This window comes from Thermobia domestica, chromosome 4 (assembly GCF_964235325.1).
Source record: "Thermobia domestica chromosome 4, izTheDome1.hap1.1, whole genome shotgun sequence".
Classification (NCBI taxonomy): domain Eukaryota; kingdom Metazoa; phylum Arthropoda; class Insecta; order Zygentoma; family Lepismatidae; genus Thermobia; species Thermobia domestica.
Window position 1 is genome coordinate 326185992 of NC_137457.1, and position 22296 is coordinate 326208287.

General features: G+C 37.4%; 1 protein-coding gene across 2 annotated transcripts in view; it reads left to right on the plus strand.

The window, feature by feature from the left end:
* The first annotated feature begins 682 nt into the window (after positions 1-682).
* LOC145684430 (uncharacterized) overlaps positions 683-22296 on the plus strand; it is a 59864-nt gene continuing 38250 nt past the window's right edge. The window contains exons 1-3 of one of the 2 annotated variants that reach the window (XM_081756802.1): positions 683-818; positions 8733-9149; positions 21213-22252. In XM_081756802.1, the coding sequence (XP_081612928.1) occupies positions 8741-9149; positions 21213-22252 (1449 nt within the window). In that variant the 5' untranslated portion in view covers positions 683-818; positions 8733-8740. Of the gene's footprint in view, positions 830-8732; positions 9150-21212; positions 22253-22296 lie in introns of both variants that reach the window. The other variant, XM_081756803.1, reaches the window with a different exon arrangement.

Below are 22296 nucleotides of genomic sequence, written 5' to 3' on the forward strand. Positions count from 1 at the left end.
CTCATTCCATCAATCCTTCCGTCGCCATTCACTTGCGTTAATCATCGACTCCCTTAGCATAATTGTGGGACGTTAAACTGATAGATTTCATTTCATTTCATATAATCATTCACATACATAAACCCGTCTCCTTTAACCTAAAAGAAAAAAAGCATAAAGATGGAATGTAAAACTATGTAAAAGTTTCTCGGGGAAGGGCAGGAGAGAAGAATTATTTTTCGTTCTCAAATTTGTTTTCCAGGTTACCCTTTAATTATTCCATTCACAAAAGAACTTTCGAGATGTACCTATCCTGTAGGTTTTTTTTTTAAACTTATTTTCATGTAAGGAAACCACTGTGACGACTTCCTTCGAAAGGATACATTAAGCTATTGTTCCTGGAACCTGGGTTCGATTCCTGGCGACAGCAAACGTTAAACTTTAGATCCATATCCCTATAGCTTCTGTCAAGGGCGCCGATTTATCTGTAAATTTGAGGGGCCCATTCAGATCCACAAGGTATATATATGAGTATTTTAAGGAGAATTTCATTCAAATTATGCCAAATATTATGGGGCCACGTGAGCTTTTGGGTGCCCGGCCTCCCGGCACCCCTCAGGATCGGCGCCCTTGGCTTCTGTGCTGAAAGAGCTAAACCTCATTCGAATCAAAAAATAATTTACAAGTACGGACATATACCACCGGCTGGCAACACTATTTTGCAGTGTTTGTATATGAACAGTGTGATCAGTCGGTGTAAAGATGAAGTTACATTTTTGTCAACATACGTGAGCAGAAGTTCTGGAAGTATTTCTATATTGACTAAGAAGCTAATAAAGGTAATTGCCAGGTAAAAAACACATTGACAGTGTTAATTACAGTGATAAATTCACTACTGGTTGACTAATGTCAAATACCGGCAAATCGACAGGAAAGTGAAATTGAAAAATTCTGATACGTGTAATAATGGGCGTAGCTGTAGAATAGCTGCGCAATAAAGATGAATTCAACATTCATACAATTTATTTACAGCCCACAGTAGGGTTTTGTTATTTCACTGGAGGATACACTCGTTTATAGTTTAAGGCTACAAATAACTTTTGAATCTAATCATTTTGCTGTGTCCCCGAAACTCGTATTCTATTAGCAGTGCTTACAGATACAGCATATGTTAGTATTCGTATTGTACCTACAAATGCACAGTTTTCCATATTGACTTCGACTTGGCTCACTTTATACCGGTTCCTAACGTTACAGACTTACACTGTTAGTGACTTCCCATTTTTAGTAGCTGGGCAAATTTTTACTTTGACTCCAACTGTGACTTCAACCGATTCATGTGATCCGGTTCCCGGAGCAGTTTAGGAATCATTCCTAAACTGCTCCCGGAACCGGATCATATGAATCGATTACAATTACTAACACAGTGAAAGTGATGTACGATGTTAAGAATTATACTATAAGTACAAGGGCCACAATGTTACTATACGATGTTAAGAATTATACTATAAGTACAAGGGCCACAATGTTACTATACGAAGTTAAGAATTATACTATAAGTACAAGGGCCACAATGTTACTAAACATCAATTCAGGTGAAGCGGTGACTATGAATTTTGAGATCTAAATGGGGGCTACCGCCCCCAAACCCTCTCGCTCAAGTACCATAAAAACATCCAAAATAATAATAAATAATCACACCACTACTATAAAGCTAAGATAAGAAGGGAAAAATTAAAAAAAAAAAAAACACACTCGTCTCTAATCATAAATCAGTGCATGACAAAGAAAAAAAAAATACATCTCAACAAGACAATAGGACAAGCAGCAGCAAACCAAATACTTTGCCTAATACTCAAATGCAAAACAAATCAAGAATAAAAATAATATGAATTAAAAAAAGAAAACACTCACCATTTCGCCGTAGGAGAACACTCATGAATAATGAACTCATAACTGCTGATTCCACACACGAAAGAATAAGATACCAAGAACACATGCACAATACTCAACATTACTGAAAAATGTTCCTTTCCGCACACACGTCGTTTTATTAAACCGAGCACACTTGCTATTATTACAAACAAGAAACCAATAAACGTCCACTTTTAGAATACGTCGAAAATATCTTCAGTTTAGACCACAACTATGATAGGTTTTCTCTAACTCAATTCAACCAATTCAATTACGCGCTCCCGCATTCCACAAACAGCAGCACACACATACATGCACACAGAACATGTGACTACTAACCAACCAGCATATGACTACACACACACCTAGTGGGAAAAATATGAACTAAGACGTCACACCAAAGACACGATCAGTTCTAACAAGTGACTCACGCACAAACAGTTCCAGGAAGTAACTGAACCTATAAGAACCGATTGAAGTCACAGTTGGAGTCAAAGTAAAGACTTACCAGTAGGACTGTACTTAGAGAAGGGATTTTCTTCCTAACTCACCAGTACGTGCCAGATGTAGAGCGCCCGTAGCTCGGGGATGGCGGTACAAGGTTCCGCTAATAGCAGGAAAGTTAAAGGTGAGAAGTTCATATTTTGCCTTGCTACGTTCATATGTGTATGATGAGGGGGTCATTCGGTATCGGTCTTCGCAGATTGCTGCGTACAGCAACACAAGGGAAGGTTCTACAACACAGGTCCCCGATATAGATTAGTAACTAGGTTGGTTCCTTTCTGTACCAAAGTTTAATATTCACATAGTACAGCCGAGCGAGCGTCAGCGAGTGAAGGCAGGTTAGAGCCCCGCATGGCACGTTGTTTTCTGTCTTTATTACAGCTAAATGAGAAGGGGGGGCCTGTGTTCTAGAACCTTGCCGCAACACGACACAAGAAACCATTTATGAGGGTTAACTTTACAATGCCCGCTCCTGCTGGTATACTCATTCAGAAACGAGGAATTACTCTCTATTATGAAAATAGGTCAAAACTTCCCTAACATGTTTCTACCCCTACCCTACTTATTCGTAGTTTACTCTACCCTACCCTACTCTATTATATCCTTTGAAAGCGGTCCTACGACTTATCTATGCTTAGCTGGAGCATGTAATGTAAAGTTTACCCCATTATAGTAACTACTATACCGATTATCGCAAATTACGTGTAAATTAAGAAACTAATAATAAAAAAGAGTTGTTTAAGGCATTTTAGTCGCACATTTCTCATAAGAAAGTGCTTAAGTTGGCGATACCGTGTCAAATATATACTTTTTTTTTACAAGTATTTTTGTTGCGAATGCAGGTGAAGTGCAGGTTAAAAAATGCTATTTTTTTATGACCTCCTACGTTGTACTTTATTGGCTCATGAACCACTGACGAGGTTTTTTTCGTCGAACTTGTGGTGGTTATATGGTTACCATATGTGTCTTCAGCGTAGGAGAGCCAGTTCGATATCCGGTGGGGTCTCATGTGGTTCAGATTTCACATTAAGCCGTAGGTCCACGTCACATATTGCCTGTGTGCTGGAAGGGACGCTAAAATCTAGTCCAAATGAAACGGAACAAACTTCATTTAATATATTGTAAACCGCTTGAGAATATTCTGTCTTACATTGCCTTCCTTTACTGCGTGTTTATGTTCTAGCCCAATATAAAACACATATTTTAGCATGGGTCGTCACTTCTTATGAAAAGAAGAAAAAGTTACCATGGAACTGATTTCTTTTCAAGCCTCCACGTGTATAGGTTTCGCTGGTTCAGAGCATGAGCTGCTGTAATTTGATCACTACACCTTTTCACCAAATCTGAGCATCTGTGTCATTCGGTCGATGTTGAACGCAATGTCAAAGATGTATCCGCTGTTTGTACAAGGGTTTTTGCTCATTCTTCTCGACAAGCTGCAATACTACAAACCAAACACTTTCGAACAGAAATGCCTTCTGTACGGACAAAGTCTAATTTTGTATGAAGGTTTGTGCTGCCAGTCGCTTTAGAATGTAAGAGTTTGAGAATATTTACTCTTCACTCTACGTTGTGGTAGTAATTGAAAACACAACAAAAGCAAGATAACGTTGTGATCTGGAATGAATTACTTTTAACACATTTTAGTTTGTAACTGAATAGAGCTCCGATCTGACGTTGTCTGCAATCTGTACCACTATACTACTGGAGATAGCAGTTCAGAATGGGTATACAATATGTACTTCATATCTGGCTGTAATAGACATAAAATCCATCTGTTCAAAGTAAGGTTGGCCCCCCTAGACAGTACTTAAATGCACAATTCTTTTATTTCCCACTATCAGAACGCCATGGAGCACCAATTTCACCATGTTTCGTTACCTCACCAAAATGTTACCCGAATTCAACCCACTATAATATATATATATATAGGATGTTTCAAAACAACATCGACAACGTTTGGGAGGTGATTCCTGACACCAAGATAAGATAAAAAGTATAGGTCAAAAACTATCGGATGTATTGTAGTCGGGTCAACACTTTTAGGAATTAATATGTGCACTGTCTAAAAGTACATGTTTCAGAATCTTAAGGTACTCACGCAACAATTTTTATAGAGGGAGTTTGGCTATGGCATATAATTTGTATTCACCAACTACCTCTAAAAATTGTTGCGGAAGTTCCGCAGGATTGTGAAACTTGGATATTCGGATGGAGTATATACTGTTTCTTAAATGAAGTCTTGACCCGACTACGGTAGGTCCCATAGTTTTGGACCAATGAATCTTTAAAGTTCATTTGTGTGTGTGTGTGTGTGTGTTTTCGGCAGCGTATTACTTCGAAAGAAAACATTATTCACCCAAGTTGGTCTATACTTTTTGTCTTATTTTGGTGTCAGGAATCATTTCCCAAACGTTGTCTGTGTTGTTTTGAAACACCCTATATATACGTCTATTCTGAAGAACGACCTACTATTTCCTGTATTCTGAAGAACTACCTGTATTTACTACTTCTTCTGCTAAAAGAGAAAGAAAGAAATGGTATAAAAGATCGGTCTTGCCATAGATATTACACTTCCACGAATTTGAAACTGTGATACAAATAATTTTGTTTTCCAGGTCAGATAAAAATTATGACTTCTCTTCTTTACAATGCACCACGGGTTTAGTTTCAGGGAAGTTTCTACAATTCTGTCCCGCACATATGGATGATGGTGAATTAGTAGCCATGTTGGTTCCTTTCTTTATCAAAGCTCAATACTCAGTTTACACAGTAATGCCGGACAAGTGAAGGCGGGTCAGTATCCAGGTTGATTACTGTCTTTATCACGACTCAATGGGGATGCGGGCCAGTGTTCTAGAACCTTGCCGATTTTATGAATAATTAAGTTCGTACGCAAGCATGAATTATTAATGAGATATGAAATATGAAAAATTGTTTGCACTAGATTTAAAATTCTTATCCTTATTTATATATACGGAGTGTCTCGAAAGTCCCCTGACGTAGGGTAACTCTGTTATTATGAGAATTACAAAAAAAGGTTAGAGGAAAAGCTGTCTCCAAATATGATGCTTTCAATCTAAACTGAAGGAATTTTTTAATTCGGACGAACCGTTTGGGCTGTACACTCTTTATGCGCCCAATGTTAAATGAAAATGCAACATTGCCATTTACCTGGACCTAAAACATAAAGTGAATGGTGGTATGTTTGAAATGGGTGCTGGTCATCGACCCGTTAGCGTAAAATACAGTCACTTCATTCACTTACGTTGTTTGTCCAGGTAAATGGCAATATTGCATTTTCAGTTAATACTGAGCGCATAAAGAGTGTACATTCCAAATGGCTCGTCCGATTTTTTTTAAAAAAAAAATCCTTCAATTTAGATTGAAAACATCATATTTGGAGACGGTTTTCTCTCTAACATTTTGTTGTAACTCTGATGATAACAGAGTTACCCTATGTCAGGGGACTTTTCAGACACACTGTATATATTCGTAAAAATCGGATCCATCTAACAGCTTCCTCGCTTTTTTTTAGCCACACACCGAAGAACAGTGAACTGTATCTTTCTTTACGAAAATTCCTTCAAACAGCGGAGAATACCAAACGATGACAATTACTTGGACTGTTGTAAACACACTGTAATTAAACAATCACAAACATATTTCTAAGTTTTTCTAAATACACAAACATCATACCACACAAAGTGTTTAAAAATGTAGGGAAAAACTGAGTGCTACACTTTTGTTTATAGATACACAAACAATACTTCTTTCGCTAGATATCTACATATCTTACATCATTGACAGCTGTAGGATCTCAACAGGAAATTGCATCCCTGTCCGTCTATTAAAGCTGGATTAGTTGGTTAGATTAGAGTTCAGCTTTCGTTTCAGCAAGCGAGACTATAAGAGACGTGTACAGTGGCTTAACGTGGAATCCGAACCGTATGCGGTACCACCGAGCATCGAATCTGTCTCTCCCGATCCAAAGGGCGTACACTAACTTACTAACCATGTAGCCACTAGCAAAACCCAATTGAAAGTTGAAGTGTCAGGTTGACGTTCGAAAAATTGATGCTGAAAATTTGAGTTCTAAAATTAGTTAAAAACAATTGGAATAACAAAATCGTATAAATATATATTTTTAGATGTCCAGTACCGTTATTTTTGTGTATTAAAAAAAACGGAAGAAATTGTTTTACGGGAAAAATAAAAACGTGCCAGAAATATAAAACTTGCCAGCCCTATTTAAACTGTATTTCCCATCCGCCATAATCCTGTTGTTGTATAAGAACGTTAAGGTCAAATAAACATATTTCTATCCGTAGATAATGTAAATAAGAGAATTCAGACAATGCAAAATTACGCTCAGGAACTCTATCGTTCCACTTACAGATTTCTGTAATTCCTGAATTTTTATAGTTCCAAGCTTTCGACTCTGGCCTGGAGTCTTTGTCACGGATTTTAAAAAAAAAAACAGAAGGAAAAAGCATAGAAACATCAAAGGAATAAAATGGAACGAACTTAACGAACCAAAATATGAAATGAAATTAAATCTTTGAGTTTTACGTCCCACAGTTATGCCGATTAGGCTAAAGGAGACTGTGATGATGAGTGATGAATGAAATGGTGGAACGAAGAAAGTGGGAGGAAACGGGAGAACCTCGAGAAAACTCACGCACACGGTGTTTGTGAACCAAAATATAGCGGAGTCAATTTGTGCGCCTTTCGTGTTCTTATTGGGGCCCCCGATGGCAGAACTTTCTTTGTCTTTCTGCGATGAGCTTTTTGTAAGTAAAAAATTTTCTGCAGGAATTCCAAAATTAAAAAAAAAAGATCTAGATCGAATATTTTGAACTATTGGATGTGAATGAGCACAAAAGAGCATGTTTCGCTTTTCAGCTTCATAGAACTTGCGTCGAAATTCCGACTGGCGAGTCAAATTGTCTAACGAATTCTGCAAAGTTCCAAACACGCACTTGTCCGCCTAAACAGCAGAAGCTAAAATTTGCTTAAAAGATGAATAGAATGCAATACACCTCGAAGTCCGATAATGTCCAGATAGAGTATTCACATTATTCCCACTGAGTAAGTCAGTCACATAAACGTTATAACCTCCATGAGATTATGCCACTTTCGTTTTGTAAAGAAAATAGAAAATAACATCAATCGTTAGTTCCAACAGAAGAAACGCTTCTGATTGTTAAAAATACGCTTTACGCGACGTAAAAACCAGTTCAAACTATATTTATGCGAGTCGTCCGTGCATTTAAAATATCTATACATAGCATGCATGTTTTTATACTTTTCTCTTGGCTATTTTGTTTTCTTTTAGCAATATTTCTGCACAGGCGTGGCAAATTTTCTGCCATCGAATCGCAGATCGCGGCATGTTCTGCTATGGGTATTGGGACCTAGGTACGTCCGTTCCATTTTTATTCCTTGATGTTTCTATTCTTTTTCTTCCTGCGCTTAATCCCCGTGAGCAAGCCTCCAGGGGAAAGTCGAAAGCTTTGGAAGTTTAATGAAAATTACGGAATTACAGAAATCTGGAAGTAGAATGATAAATAACGGAAGTTTATGTAAACCAAAATCACGTTTTCTTTTTAAACATTGTTTCTGCCATCTCTGAAGACCTGCATATAAGAGACTTAAGATTAAAAGGACGAAGAGTGTCCGCAGAAACTACTTGAAATATAGGCTAAAAAGCAGATGAATCGAACATTATTGATATAAGTTTTGGCATTTATTCCAAAGTTGGCCGTCCGCGTGGTTTTCGATAAAAATTGTAATAACAGCTCCGAAAATGTAAAAAATCGTCAACTTATAGGACCGCAAAGGATATAATCGAGTACAGTAAGGTAGGAATAAGTAGGGTAGGGTGGGGTTAGGTTAGGGAAGTTTGGACCCATTTTGTTAAAAATAATGTAATTTCTCGTCTCTGCATAAGGATACGAATTGGAGCGTCTCTGTACACCTGCAGCCATTTCAGAATACAAATGCTCGTTACTCTCCTACGATCAAAGCATGCAGTAACCTTGCTCGAAATAGGTCCCTCCGCTTGCCAAAAAGTTCCATATATATAATCGCTTATACGTAAATAAATAAATGAACTTAATTTCCGGTCTCCATACATATTATCAAGCACACAGACGAGCAAATTATGCATTTCTTCCCGGTAAGTTTTAAAATTTTTTACTAGGAACGAATGACCAACTTTGGAACTTAACCCACCCTTAGTTTTAATTATTAAAAAATTCTTTTTTTTTTTTTGTGCTAATATTATGTTTTTTGCTGTAGCATACTTTACATTGAAATTCCGATTATTTCAGGTGACTAAATGGAAAAAATAGATGAGGATATGTGTTTGTTGCCTGCAGGAGATCATTTAATGGTGATTAATGGAGATATTAATGGAATTCCTCTGGTCGATAGTTTAAGATTTGAAGTATTGTCTTTTGTATATAAAACCAAAGACTCAGAGACGCTGCTAGTTCAAGGGGACAATGACGCAATTAGTATTCCGCTGTTGACAAGCGTTGAGGAGGAGATATATGCGAATGGCATTTCCATTGAAGAAGTTGTTCAAGAGCAAGCGTCATTAGATAGTTTGACATCAGGACAGGAGGCGCTGCTGTGTTGTTCCATTAACGATTCGGAGACAAAGGAAGAAGGTGAGAAAACAGGAATCCAAGGATCAGCGGACGATCAGGCGCTCAGTGATGAGAAGAGGAAAACGCAGACATCACGTAAGTACTGTTAATATTCACTATGACGTACAGTGGGAAAAATTATAATTCTAGCAACGAAAAATTCGTTGTGCTGTAGTAAAGCATGTTGTTATATATATTTTTGCACTTTTTGTATTGCTATAAGATGTTGTTAGCAAATCTATCTAATCTAATATAAATAAAATAAAGAGTTTGTTTGTGTGTTTGTCTGTCTGTCTGTGTGCGGCCTGGGGACCAGACGAGTGGACCGAGAGTTACCAAATTTTGGTCAGGGGTACCTTGGCCCAGTCCCCAGATCAAGAAGGAACGTTTTTTTATTAAATTTCAAACGGGGGGGGGGGGGGCGTTTACCGGAACCGGCTTGGGAACCAGACAAATTGACCGAGAGTTATCAAATTTAAGACACGAATACCTTGGTCCAGTCTCCAGACCAGAGTAAAATGTTTTTGTCAAAATTCGAACCAGGGGGATCTCAGGGGGCGTTTACCGGGACATGTAAAAGTAGTAGAAAATGACCGATATTAGTGTCGAATTCATAGCTTTCGCGTTCGCTGAAATCAATGGTGAAACTCCGATCGCATTAAATTCCAAATTCACGCTATTCGGCTCCGTGGCGGAGAAGGGGGGGGGGGGAGATACCGAGACATATAAAAGTAATCCAAAATGACCAATATTAGTATCAAATCCATAGTTTTTGCGGTCGCTGAGATCAATGATGATACTTCCACAGGCGTTGACTTCCAAATACGGCCACCGTGCGAAGCATGGGTATATTCAACTAGTTAAATAATAAAACACACATATTGTTACCAGTATCTACATTTATTTGAGAGAAATAGACTAGTAGCAAAGTTTGCAGCAGTGCGTATTTAAGTCTTTGGAGCAGTATATGAACCTTGTAACGAAGAAAACCAGTACTATTACGTGTATATCTACTGATTTTACAGCAAAAAGTAAAATGGGATGATGATATACATATAAAGTACTAATATGAACATGATATGAAATTAGCGAAGAAAACATAAGTTATTACAGGTATATCTGTTTCTTCTAGAGAAAGAGTTAACATTATGGTTTGTCTATACGGATAGAACTCTTTGTAATAGCATGAACATTTGTTATGAAATTACTAAATTAAACACATATATTACTGCACGTCTATCCACGTATGCTAGAGACAAAATTAAGCACATATATTGAGACAAAAGTAAGGTAGTAGTGTGAACCTTTAATGAATTTTACGAAGAAATCACAAATATTAGTACATGCATATCCACGTTGTTTCACAGAAGAATGTAACAGTAATTTGGTATACACATGTTCTCTTGTAGTAATATGAACCTTTTTATGAATTTAACGAAGAATTTTTGTACATGTACAGCCACTTACTTCAGAAAAACAGAAAACAAAATATTTGGTTTTTGTAGTATAATAAACCTTGCATAAAGTTAACGAGAGAAACGTAACTCTTGCGATCCATGCATATCCACTTTGTTCAGAGAAGGAAGTAACGTAATAGTTTGGTATGCGCACGTACCTTTTCTAGTAGTATGAATCCTTTTATGAAATTAACGAAGAAACATGTAGATAGATTGACACTCAAGAAGAGTTACACCTTTATATACACAAGAACTCTGTCCAATATCTTACAGCAATATCATACGTATAGATAGTACTTATTACCACTCGTACCTGTTCGCTCTCGGAGCTTGAATCCTGAGTTACTGCATCAGACTCACGTAGCAAGGGATCTAACAATAATTTTCTTACATCTGGTGAAACAGGCTCTGTTTGACTGAAATAGATAATAGTAGTTTGTGAGATTGAAGAAATTACGGGATGTGAAGAATACAACAATATATGCAGCAGGTCCCTTAAAGTTTGTTCGCAAGACATTTTGCGGTATTTCGATCCGAAACTACGTCTGAAAATGAAATGAAATCTTTGAGATTTACGTCCCATGGTTATGCCGGTGATGATGAATAATGAATGAAATGGTGGAATGAAAACTGGGAGGAAACGGTAGAACCCCGAGGAAACCCACGCACACGGTGTTTGTCCACCACAAAGTTCACTTGGCGGAGGCTGGGATTGAACCCGGGACCCCAAGCACCAGAGGTGAACGCTCTACCATTGAGCCACCGCGGCCCCGAAACTACGTCTGCATTACGCCACACTTGAAATAGCTTCCGACGTTTCATTGCCATATTTGCTGAAAAAAATAATATAAGATTAATAGGCAAATCTTGGCAGCTAGTTTTTCAACATTAACTCTATAGTATGTAAATCAAAACAAAATAAAAATGAAGATGCCATCTCCCTACATCAGTTACTAAATGTTTACACACATTATCTATAATAAAAACACATTTTTGAGCTTTATTTAGTTAAAGACGTATTTCAAACAGTTATAATTATAAAATAGTACGACTATCAATATGTAAAGAACTTAATTAAGTATCAAGGGCTTGATACATGCCCAGCATATTCAAAATCTCAACCGAACTGGCGAAGAGATGTTTTCGCAAACACGGAAGTTTATATCTTCATTTGGACACAAACAGAAAATGTAAATATAGTCAACATTTAGCAGGGTTGGCTGGTTTAAACCAAGGTGGTTTAAACCAGCTGTTTTTCTTTTAAAAAAATCAACTGGTTTAAACCAAAAAACGAAAAATGTTCGTAAAAGTGTAAGTGTTTGTAAAATCTTGATGAACACACATTTGTGGGTTATCACGTTTCACTCCCGTATATTATTCGTATTATAATCAGACCTAAATTCCCCATTCATTACTCAAAAAGATTATACTATAAAAGCAACTTTTTTTTTTAAGTTTATAAATGTTTGTTTTGTGATTTTTTGTAGTTGTTATTATTGTTATGTAATTGCAATCAAAGAAAAATTCTAAATATTGTTTCGTTTCAATGTTTACTATTGATAAAATACATCGAAATGTCGTACTTTGTGTGTTTGTGTGTGTGTGTGGGGGGGGGGGGCAAAGTTTTTTTTGGGTTTTTTCAATAAAACCCATGGTTTTTGCCAACCCTGACATTTAGTGACTTGTACACTCCTCATTAGTTTACTTATCACATTGCTTTCAATGACATTGCGTGGACTGACTATCTCTGATTCATTACGTAGTGCCATTTTAGGCATAGGTGTTGGTTGGTTTTCGGATTTTCAGCCACTAAAATGATACTTTTTTCCATACTGTATGACGCCATTTTGAAGATATGCCTTTTTTTTTTTTGTTTGTTTGTTTGTTTGTTTTGATAAATAATTTGCTATAGAGACATACGATTTTTACCTGGTTATGTAGGTAACGATCATTGCTTACTCTTGCCAAGTGAATGAGGGCACGGAGGTTCAGTGGTAGAGTGCTTATCTCTAGTTCGTGGGTTCTTGTCGGGGTACTCCCGTTTCCTTCCACATTCACATTCCACCAGTTCCTTCATCATCATTCACTTGCCTTAATCATCTATTTCTCTTGGCCTAATAGTTATAGTTGTAGAACGTTCAATTGAAAGATTTAATTTTTCATTTTCCCGCTAGGTGGGCTTTGTGGTGGACAAACACTGTGTACGTCAGTTTTTTTTCGGAGTTCTCCCGTTCCCTCCCCCTTTCGTCATTCCAGCATATCGTCCATCTTATCATCACCATCTCTCTTAACCTCTGGCATAAACGTGGGACGTTAAACTAAACAAGAAAGAATGAACAGAGGGAAATGAATCATAATTTAACCTTCAAGTCAGATTATATGTTTTGATCTGACGTATAATCATTTTAAATAAATGGTTCTGTATGTGTAGTTTCTTTGCATGCTACTGTAGAATGTGTGTAAAGGACATGGGTCTCTCACTTCCTTGTTTGTCATTGTAGCTGAATCTTTATATGGTCAAAGTTTTGTCTTGAGGTACTCACCACTGTCTTTTTAATCTTAATGGCAGAGTCATGTTGTTACACGACTGACCGAAGACTGATCACTGATTGCCATTTAGAAATAAACATTATACCAGGGTGGATTGATTTAAATCAGTCTGATTTAAATTTAACGATTTTAATCAAGATTTAATTCACTTGATTTTTTTTTTTTTTTTTAATAAAAATCATTAGTTTAAATGAAATTCCGAAATAAATTAATTTGAAGTGAAAATAAGTAAAATCCTATTTGTGTTCTGTTATTTCGATTATGGAAGATAATAATCATAATACAATGAGACTCCTGTGTGGACAGCAGAGTATGGAAATGAGTGTCATGGAGAGGATGATTAGTGAAAATCCCGTTTTGAACGGGTAATGGGTGAACTGTGCTTTCTTCTCTTCGTAACATAGGGTTTGTAAATCGTTAAATATTGCACCGGGGAAGTTACCATGGACATATAAGACGAAAATTATTTTGTGTGCTCGTCTGTCTCTTTTTTCCAAGATAATAGGGGCGTATTTAGAGGAGTCCGATCCCCTCTCCGAAACTTAATTTTTTTTTTCGACTTCATATCTTCAGGCGAAATTTACGTATTTTATATGTATTTCGTGCCGCAAGAATAGTTCCGATTTTTTAAAAATATGCCCCTGCCAAGTATCAGTAACTTTTATGGAAAAAAAAAAAAGGAGTCGTGATGATAAACGTTGCTGTACTTTTTCTTTAGTGCTTAAGAAACATTATTTGGGATTGAAATAGATTAACGATTGGGGATTATTTCAAAATTCAATCCCAATACTTTCACTTAAATGGCATAATTAACATTTAATAGTAATTCCTAATATATTTTCTTCAGTTTGCGACTGCTAACGTAAAACCTAGCACATAAACAGAATCTAACATACGTGATTTAACAGAACATAATACAGTGCAGCCCACTTATAACGAATTTCAAGCGACCAACTCAATGAGTTCTTTATATCCGAACTTCGTTGTAAACAAACTTAAACTCATGTATTTTTGTGAATTATGGAAAAATCAAAGGATTAGATAACAAGCAGATATGTTTAAAAAAGAATATACAGCAGTATAGCATTACATCTGAAGATAATTCTATTAACCCTTATCCGGTCAACCGGGGCCTCCCAGGCCCAGTAACTTCATTTTTTCGAATTTCTCAGTAATTATACATATTTCGATGACATAAAATTCTGAATTCTTCTATCCTGAGTCGAAGTTAAAATCATGAATATATCGAGTTGGTAAAGCTAGTGGATTATTTTTTAAAAAGTTGAAAAGCTTTTCCTGACATAAAAGGGGCAACCGGGGCCTAGGAGGCCCCGAATATCTTTTGTGCAATTCCTGTGAAATACTAGAGCAAATGGACACATAATTATATATTGAACACGTGGCTATTGTAACCTTTAGTCGGGAAAGTATGTGACAATAGACATTGAATTTTACGTGTTCTGCACTTAAAATATATACGGGGTCTCACAGGCCCCGGTTGCCCGTTTACGTTACAAAATATGTCTGGACCGGATTTGCTCTTCTGTTTGGTTTAGAAAAGGGTTATACAAAGTTTTGCCGCTTGACAAATATATATATATATATATTCTAGATTAGTCGGAACAGTATGTGACAATAGACATTGAATGTTGAGTGTTAATTGGGTTGTTATTTAGCTTATCGTACATATTACAGTTTTTCCTATCAGTTTAAAGCACACTTGAAGAAGTCTGTAATTTTCCTCTGAAGCGTGTCTGCTGCCACTGTTCATAGCACCGCCGCTTCCACTTCTTCAAATGCCCGAAATGCATTGTCTGGCACCATGTTGCTGTGTTCGAAAAGATAGCGTTGCAAGTTTTCCAAACTTTGGATCGCTTCTTTGGAAGTCACGAGTTGTTTCACATTATCCTCTTCTCCGTCATCGTCGGAATCTGCTTCATCTTCCTTCGTAGCCTCCCTCACGTTTTCCACAATTGAATTATCAACATCGGGATCCTCAGTTACAAGCGCATCATCTGCAGCGACGTACTTGATAAACGTAATTCTCTGTGTCGCTGCTTCCTGAAATTCACTCCAAGTTTGTGCTCTCATCCGAGTGCGAGGGGAGGAGTGAGTCATGTCTGGCTTCCAACCGACAGCCTGCTATAAAAACCAGTTTTTCGATACCTGAGTTATTCACGAGCAGTTTAATAATAATAATAGAAAGATCCCGTTCTGAAAACTTCGCTGTAAGCGGTCTTTGCGGAGAATATTGTTCATAATATACGGTCATTTGTTCCATGTTTTTAAATAAGTGGTGTAACGAGGATTTCATTTATGTTCGTAATATCCAATAATTCGTATATTTCCGAGTTCGTTATAAGTGGGCTACACTGTATGATTTAGGGTACATTTTTACAATTTTTTTTTAGACGATTAAGTATGTTTGTTTGCTTTTGTTCAAACTAAGGGTGGGAAGCAGAGTCATCAAGTGCAGCCTTTTTGGGCTGTTTCAAAAAGATGGTAAATTGTATAAGAAATATAAAATATACGAGAAATATAAATTTGAAAAAGCAAATAAAGCGGAAGTTTTCGTAGTGTATCTTTTTAATGTTATATATCATGATAGATATTCTGCGATTATTGGCAGATTATTTGCCGCATGTGACAAACTTCAATGCTCAACGGTCTTCAACTAACCTCTTCGTCTTTATGTACGATTTTTCTGTTTTGATTTCATTCATGAATTGTAACCTCCTTCGCCTCCTCCCTCTCTTTCCTGCATTCATACCTACTAACACGTTCCTCATGATACAGTTCCTTCTTATTCAATGTCCCAACCAATTTCTCTTCCTCTTTTCCATTATATCTAGAATCGTTCGTTTTCTCCCCATAATTTCTAACACTCTGCAGTCATTTTCCACTCGACTAAGCTGATTCTCGCCATTCTTCCCAGATTTCGAAAGCTTCCTGTCTTATTCGTTCGTTTTTGCCATGTTTCTGCTCCATACAGTACATTACCCCACACGAAGCATTTTACGAATCTTTTTCTCAACTTTCAATGGCCCACAAAATAGACGTTTCTTCCTCCGAAAACCTTTTTTTTTTTTTTTACCATTCCTGTCCTTGCGTTTATTTCATGTTCGTATTTCGTATGATCACTGATAATACTACCCAGGTATCAGAAACTAGTTATCTGTTGAATTTTATCCCCTCCTACTTCAATATTGTACACCGACCACTTCGTTCCGATCACCATGGCTTTTGTCTTTCGTACGTTTAATTTTTCATGTCATCTTCGCTGTTGAAAGACGCGCTAAACTCAAATCAATCGAACATTTATTTTCATCCCGTATTCCAATCCCGTATTCATTCTACTTCCGACCGAAATGCCGTCTTCGTTATGTAGGTTTCTTTTCCCACTATCTCTTCTAGATAGATACTAAATAATGTTAACAAGAGACAGCGTTCCTGACGAACTCCCCTTCCAGTTGCATTCTTCTCTGTCATTTTCTTCTCCATTCTAACACTTGATGGTTCTTATATAAGTTCCTTATGAGTCTTCTAACTTTCTATTGGAATCCAGTCTTTTTTGGAACTCCCAACAACAATTCCCAGTTCTTGCGGTCAAAAGTCTTTTCTAGGCCAATAAATACAACATACATCTCTTTCCTTTTTTTGGATCAAAAGATCCAATATATTTCAGGCGAAAAAAACATTCTTGTAGGCGTTATATTTGGGGAACTACATATAGTGTAGCCAAACTCGGACTATCACTGAACTCAGTATGACGTGCTTATTCCGTAAAAAATACGAAAACTCGATTTAGAGGCCGTTCAAAAATTTAGTGGCCCCTAATCCAAAAAATTTTCAATTAATGGCCAAGATCGCAATCTTTTGATGCATTTTTTTATCATTCCTAAAATTCTTGTTCTATGTACACTCACGTCCAAAATTATTGTCGCATATCTATAACTGTCTTTTTGTAAGAGTATAATGTGATAATGATTTTGCAAGGTGCTTTTAATACTGATATATGTATATTCGGGAAATGTATATTTGTGGTAAATTTCATAGGAAAATAATTATAAATACGAAAATTAGAATGAGTAAAACAAAATGTTGCTAAGTGGACAAGAAAGTTTTATTTTCGTTCTTATTTACTGCTCTTTTGACATGAAATTTTCCACATACATGCCTTTGCCGATTATACACATACTAACATTATAAGAAATGCCGAGCGAATTCGTTATCAAATTATATACCTACAACAACATATTTATAGACATGTGACAGTAATTTTCAACATGAATGTACCTTTCACCGATTACCCTTAAACCAGTTGCACCTCTTATGTCCTTATCTCTTCTAAACTTGAACTGTTCCTTTTCAACTTCTTCATACAATTTCACCCATGAAAAGACGCATGTGGGGAAGGAGTACAGTGCCACAATAACGTGAGTGTTCCACGTTCAACCATTTGGAGATCAGTATGCCCTTGCAGCGTTATGCTTCCGCACAAGAACGCCTCGACCACCAAAACAATCATGTTTGAGAACGTTTCTGGTTCATTGCCTTGCCACTTGTCGCCACACGAGTGTACGTACATAATCATTACAGGACTCAAACTGAATCTACTCTCATCGGGCAGGAGAACGCAATCCTACTCTTCTGCACTCCGGTCCTGATGTTCTTGCATCACTCTATATGGTATTACCCATGTAGGGTATCAAAAGAACCTAGTGTGAAGTATCTGTCTATTGGAAATGAAGTGACTGTGTATTTGATATAAAGAAACATAAACTTTTGAAAACTTTGACTACAACTGTACATTCTCAGACGGCTTTTGTAAATGCATATTTGTTAAATAAACTCGACTAGCTTCCTTCTTTCCTTTCCGCATACCCTCAAGCACAGCCTGATACTTCCCGATTAGGTCATCATTCTTGAATTGATCAAAACCACGAGGAACAGAACAACAAGGGGTATTCAACACACGATTGGGACAGGTGCAGGATCATCAGAGACAAGCGGATCGCACCGTTGGAGGACCACCGACTCCACGTTCAAGAGTACCATTCTGTTGGTTTATCACCGCAGACTCATCAAGCTCCAATCTAGTAGAGTGAAGATGTAGAAGGACATTATCGTAAAGAAGCATTATCGACGCCCCTTGCAGTTCGACAGGATTAAGATTCAGATGTTGACTGTCTCCAGCTAATCCAAACTTCTCCAAAGAAAGATATTCATCATCCAGATGACCAGGACGACGCCAGCCCTGTTGGATCTATCAGGCTAGTGCTCATCCTTTATCTTTTAGTCATAACCTTTTCTCTTTCTCTCACCCTTTTCCCCAACTAGTCATTTTCTAAATTAGAAACATCTGAATTTTATTTAAATTCAACCATAATTTTACAGTTAAGTACCGTGTTGTGCATCAGTTCCATCCCCATTTGATTGCATTTATTTATTTCATATTCTGAGCTATAACTTATGACACAGCACCGGCACACTAGCGTAATGGCTGTCACGCAGAGACCCCTCCCTCTGCAGTCGACGTGCTTCTATAAAATGTGAGACAAACGCTTCGCATTCCTGTTAAATGTGTTTGCAGGTGCATCAGGTGTTTGGTTATCGTCTCGTCTTGCCTGTTGCCCAATGTAGCGGTCGTCGGCTGCTGTAGTTGACTGTGGTCAATGTATGTGTAGACGACCTCTGGCAACATGTTAGTAGGCTTTCATTCATTTCCGCAGACTACGCAATATGTTAAGTTACTTTATTTGGCTCGTCCTTTAAGTGTTGTACACCAGTATGTTTCTGTGACGTAACATTCATCAATGTGACATAATTGCGAAACCTCTGAATAATTGCAGCTAAAGTCAGAAATTAACTACAAATTAGTAAAAAATACAAGAAAATATTACTGTAGCGGAATGTCTGAAAGAGGATCCCCTATACTTGGACCCTTCTATACTCCGTTTGTGTCGTTTGTATTTTTCCTTGGTAGTTATATCCACCTCCAGTTCTATCCAATAAATGAATTTTGCGAAAGGGTTTAATAGTGTACTTTTGTTTTTATTTATTTAAATACTAAATGAAATGCACATTCTTCACATGGGAAAAGTTCATTTATGAAATTATCCTTTGCGAAAACCTTAAACTCCTTTCTTCATTTACGTTACGCATTTCAGTGGAAGTAAAATGACCAAGCTTTGGACGTTAGCCCTTGCTCAACCACTGTTGTTGCACATTCGGATTTCGGGGAAACATCTACTTTTCGTCCTATGTGTCAATCCGTTTTAAGAAACGCATATCATGCGGACTTCGCAGCACTCTTCTGGACTTGAGCTCGGTTAACTCATGTGACACCTCCTGATGGCTTTTCTCTAGTTCGCAAAGACGACACACTACAGTAGACTTGGAGATGCCGAGTTAATTTGAGAATCGTCGTGCGTTGGTGAATGGTCTCATTGGCATGTTGTATGACCCTAGAATCTCTTACCCTTGTACCGGACCATGGCTGGTATTCGTTATTTTTCAACCTGCACGAAATTTCTGGAACCAGTGAGTTGCTGTGCTGTGGTTCACTGGATCTTCCTTTTTTCGCAGGACAAATGTTTTGGGTTGCTACCGCAGCGTAATGCCAGAGTTAGAACACGTACAGTAACAGTTGATGTATCAGACGTTGTTGAGTATTCATTGTCACTGCCACTGAAAACTTAACAGAAAATACTGACGGCGTGGCGGCCTCCGTGTTAAATAGTCCACTTGCCACACTATTTCTTGGTCTAGTTTGACCTTGTACTTACGGTCGATGGCGGCGTCTGCTGTATGGTTGATGGAAATATTACAAGATTTATGACTCATTTTTTGTAGATAATTTATCCCAAATTAGGCCACTTTCAGCATTGATATAAGCGATAGTTCTTTAAGAAAATGCAGTTGTTAAAAGAAAGTATTAAAGGAAGAATTATAAGGTTAATTTTAAACAAACTAGTGTGCATACAATTTTTTTTTTTTTTTTTTTTAAAGTTCATTTTTGGTGATTTACGTGCGTTTTATTTTACTTACGGGTGGAATGCCAAAAATTAAACTACTTTAATTTCAGGTATATCCGTCAAAATTATGTGTAATATACAAGCTATGATTGGAAAGTTTTAAGACAGGTGGCGCCATTGCTCAAGAGGAGTAGATATAATTGCTCGTTAGCGTGGAAGCGGTGGCTTGGTGTAACCTTGATACGTGCTGCAAGAATCACTGCGATATCTTTGTTCTGGTACAGCGTAGGAACCTGTCGAGTGCAGGTGTGTGTGTGTATCGTGGCAGGTTATTAATTGCGCAAAATGGATGAAAAACTGGAACAACGCGTTTATGTCAAATTTTGTTTTAAAACCGGAAAATCTGCTTCGGAGACTTATAAACTCTTAAAAACAGCTTTTGGAGGTAAATATCTGAGCCTGTCAAACGTGTTTACCTGGTTTAACAGATTCAAAGATGGCCGCGACTCAATCGAACATGACCCCCGGTCCATCCAGCTTTCCACATCAAAAACCAAGGAAAACATTGTGAAAGTTCTCGATTTAGTGCACTCGGACTGTAGACTTACAGATACAGAGATGGCTGACGACTTGAATTTTACGTTTCTGTGCGGTTCAGTCAATCTTAACTGACGATTTGAACATACATAGAGTGTCCGCGAAATTAATTTCGAAATCATCAGGCAAGCAGAGGCGACACGGACTGGAAGTGTCTCAAGATCTACTTAATCGGGCCAAAATTCAACATTCTTGTGCTTCCACAACCCCTATTCTCCTGATTTGGCCCCTGCCGACTTCTTCTTGTTTCTTAAATTAAAAATTGTCCCTGAAAAGGAAGATATTTTACTCAAAAGACATCCAGGCAAATACAAAGAGGAGTTATTCACATCCTTACGAAAGATAGTTTTCATGAATGCTTCCGGAAATATCGTTGGAATCGTTGTGTTCAGGGAGCAAGTGACTACTTTGAAGGAGATCCATTGCAATAGCCTGTAAGTACTGCCATTTTTGAATTAGAAGCCCTGTCTTAAAACTGTCCAATCATACCTCGTATAGTGTATGTATATTTGATATATGTATATATAACACAAACGTTTACTCCTATCTGTATTTTTATTTTGTTAACTCTATTTCAGATCCGATTAAACTGGGCATCCAAGATCTGTATTGTTATTTCTCCGACGTCAACCAGATTGACAGATTAGATGCAGTAGAAGAAGTAGCGCCTTGTTACAACGATATTTCAAAGAAACCTTCTGTAGATGAACTGTCTAACTTAACCGTTAAATTTTGCGGCAAAACGTACAGTAGAAAGAGACCACCATCGAAACGGAGATTAGAAGATTTAGTTAATCAGGAATGTAGTGATTTAATTGCTGATACTTCAGAAGACGTTTCCGTTGCCAGTGACAGTATGACAGTATCACTGTCAGTGCCTCAGGATTGTGTTGAAGAGAATCTGTATTCGACCGAATCTTACATATTTGCTTCAGAAGTTTCAGTGAAAGAGAGCACGTTACAAACAGAACAGTTCTACTGCCATCGATGCGGAGATAAGTTTAATTCAAAGAAAGGTCTGCAAAATCACTTATGGAATCACCCGTTCCCGTATAGATCAAGGAATACTTGTGTTTATTGTGGAATCTCGTATGATAATGTTGAAGATCTGAAAGTACATATGGATGTACATATTGAAGTTAATTTATCTTGTGATGTATGCCATGTTGATTGTTTATCGTTCGAGCTGTTCGAGGAACATCAGTTAACTTTCCATTCCGATGGCACGGGGCCGCATTTGTGCAATAATTGTGATAAAGTGTTTTATAACCAAGTGTGGGCTGATATTCACAGGCGGAAACAAAGAGTGTGCCCGAGATGCTACAAAGTATTTTGTACTACGTTCAAAGTGTTTGTTGAACACATAAAATTACATCATCAACGCAAGATTGTTTGTGGAATTTGTAGTCAAGTGTTTCGAAGACCTATCTATTTAGAAAAACACATGGCAACGCATACGGAGAGTATGTATCAGTGTGATAAATGCGATAAGAAATTTGTGTATCCAGCGAATTTGATGTTACACAAACGTCTGCATTCCGGAGAGATTAAGTGTCATGAGTGTAACAGAGTGTATCGTCTGCAGAAACATTTGGACGAGCATCTTAAAACGCATCAGGTAATTCGCATTCTTCTTCTTCTTATTATTATTATTATTATTAT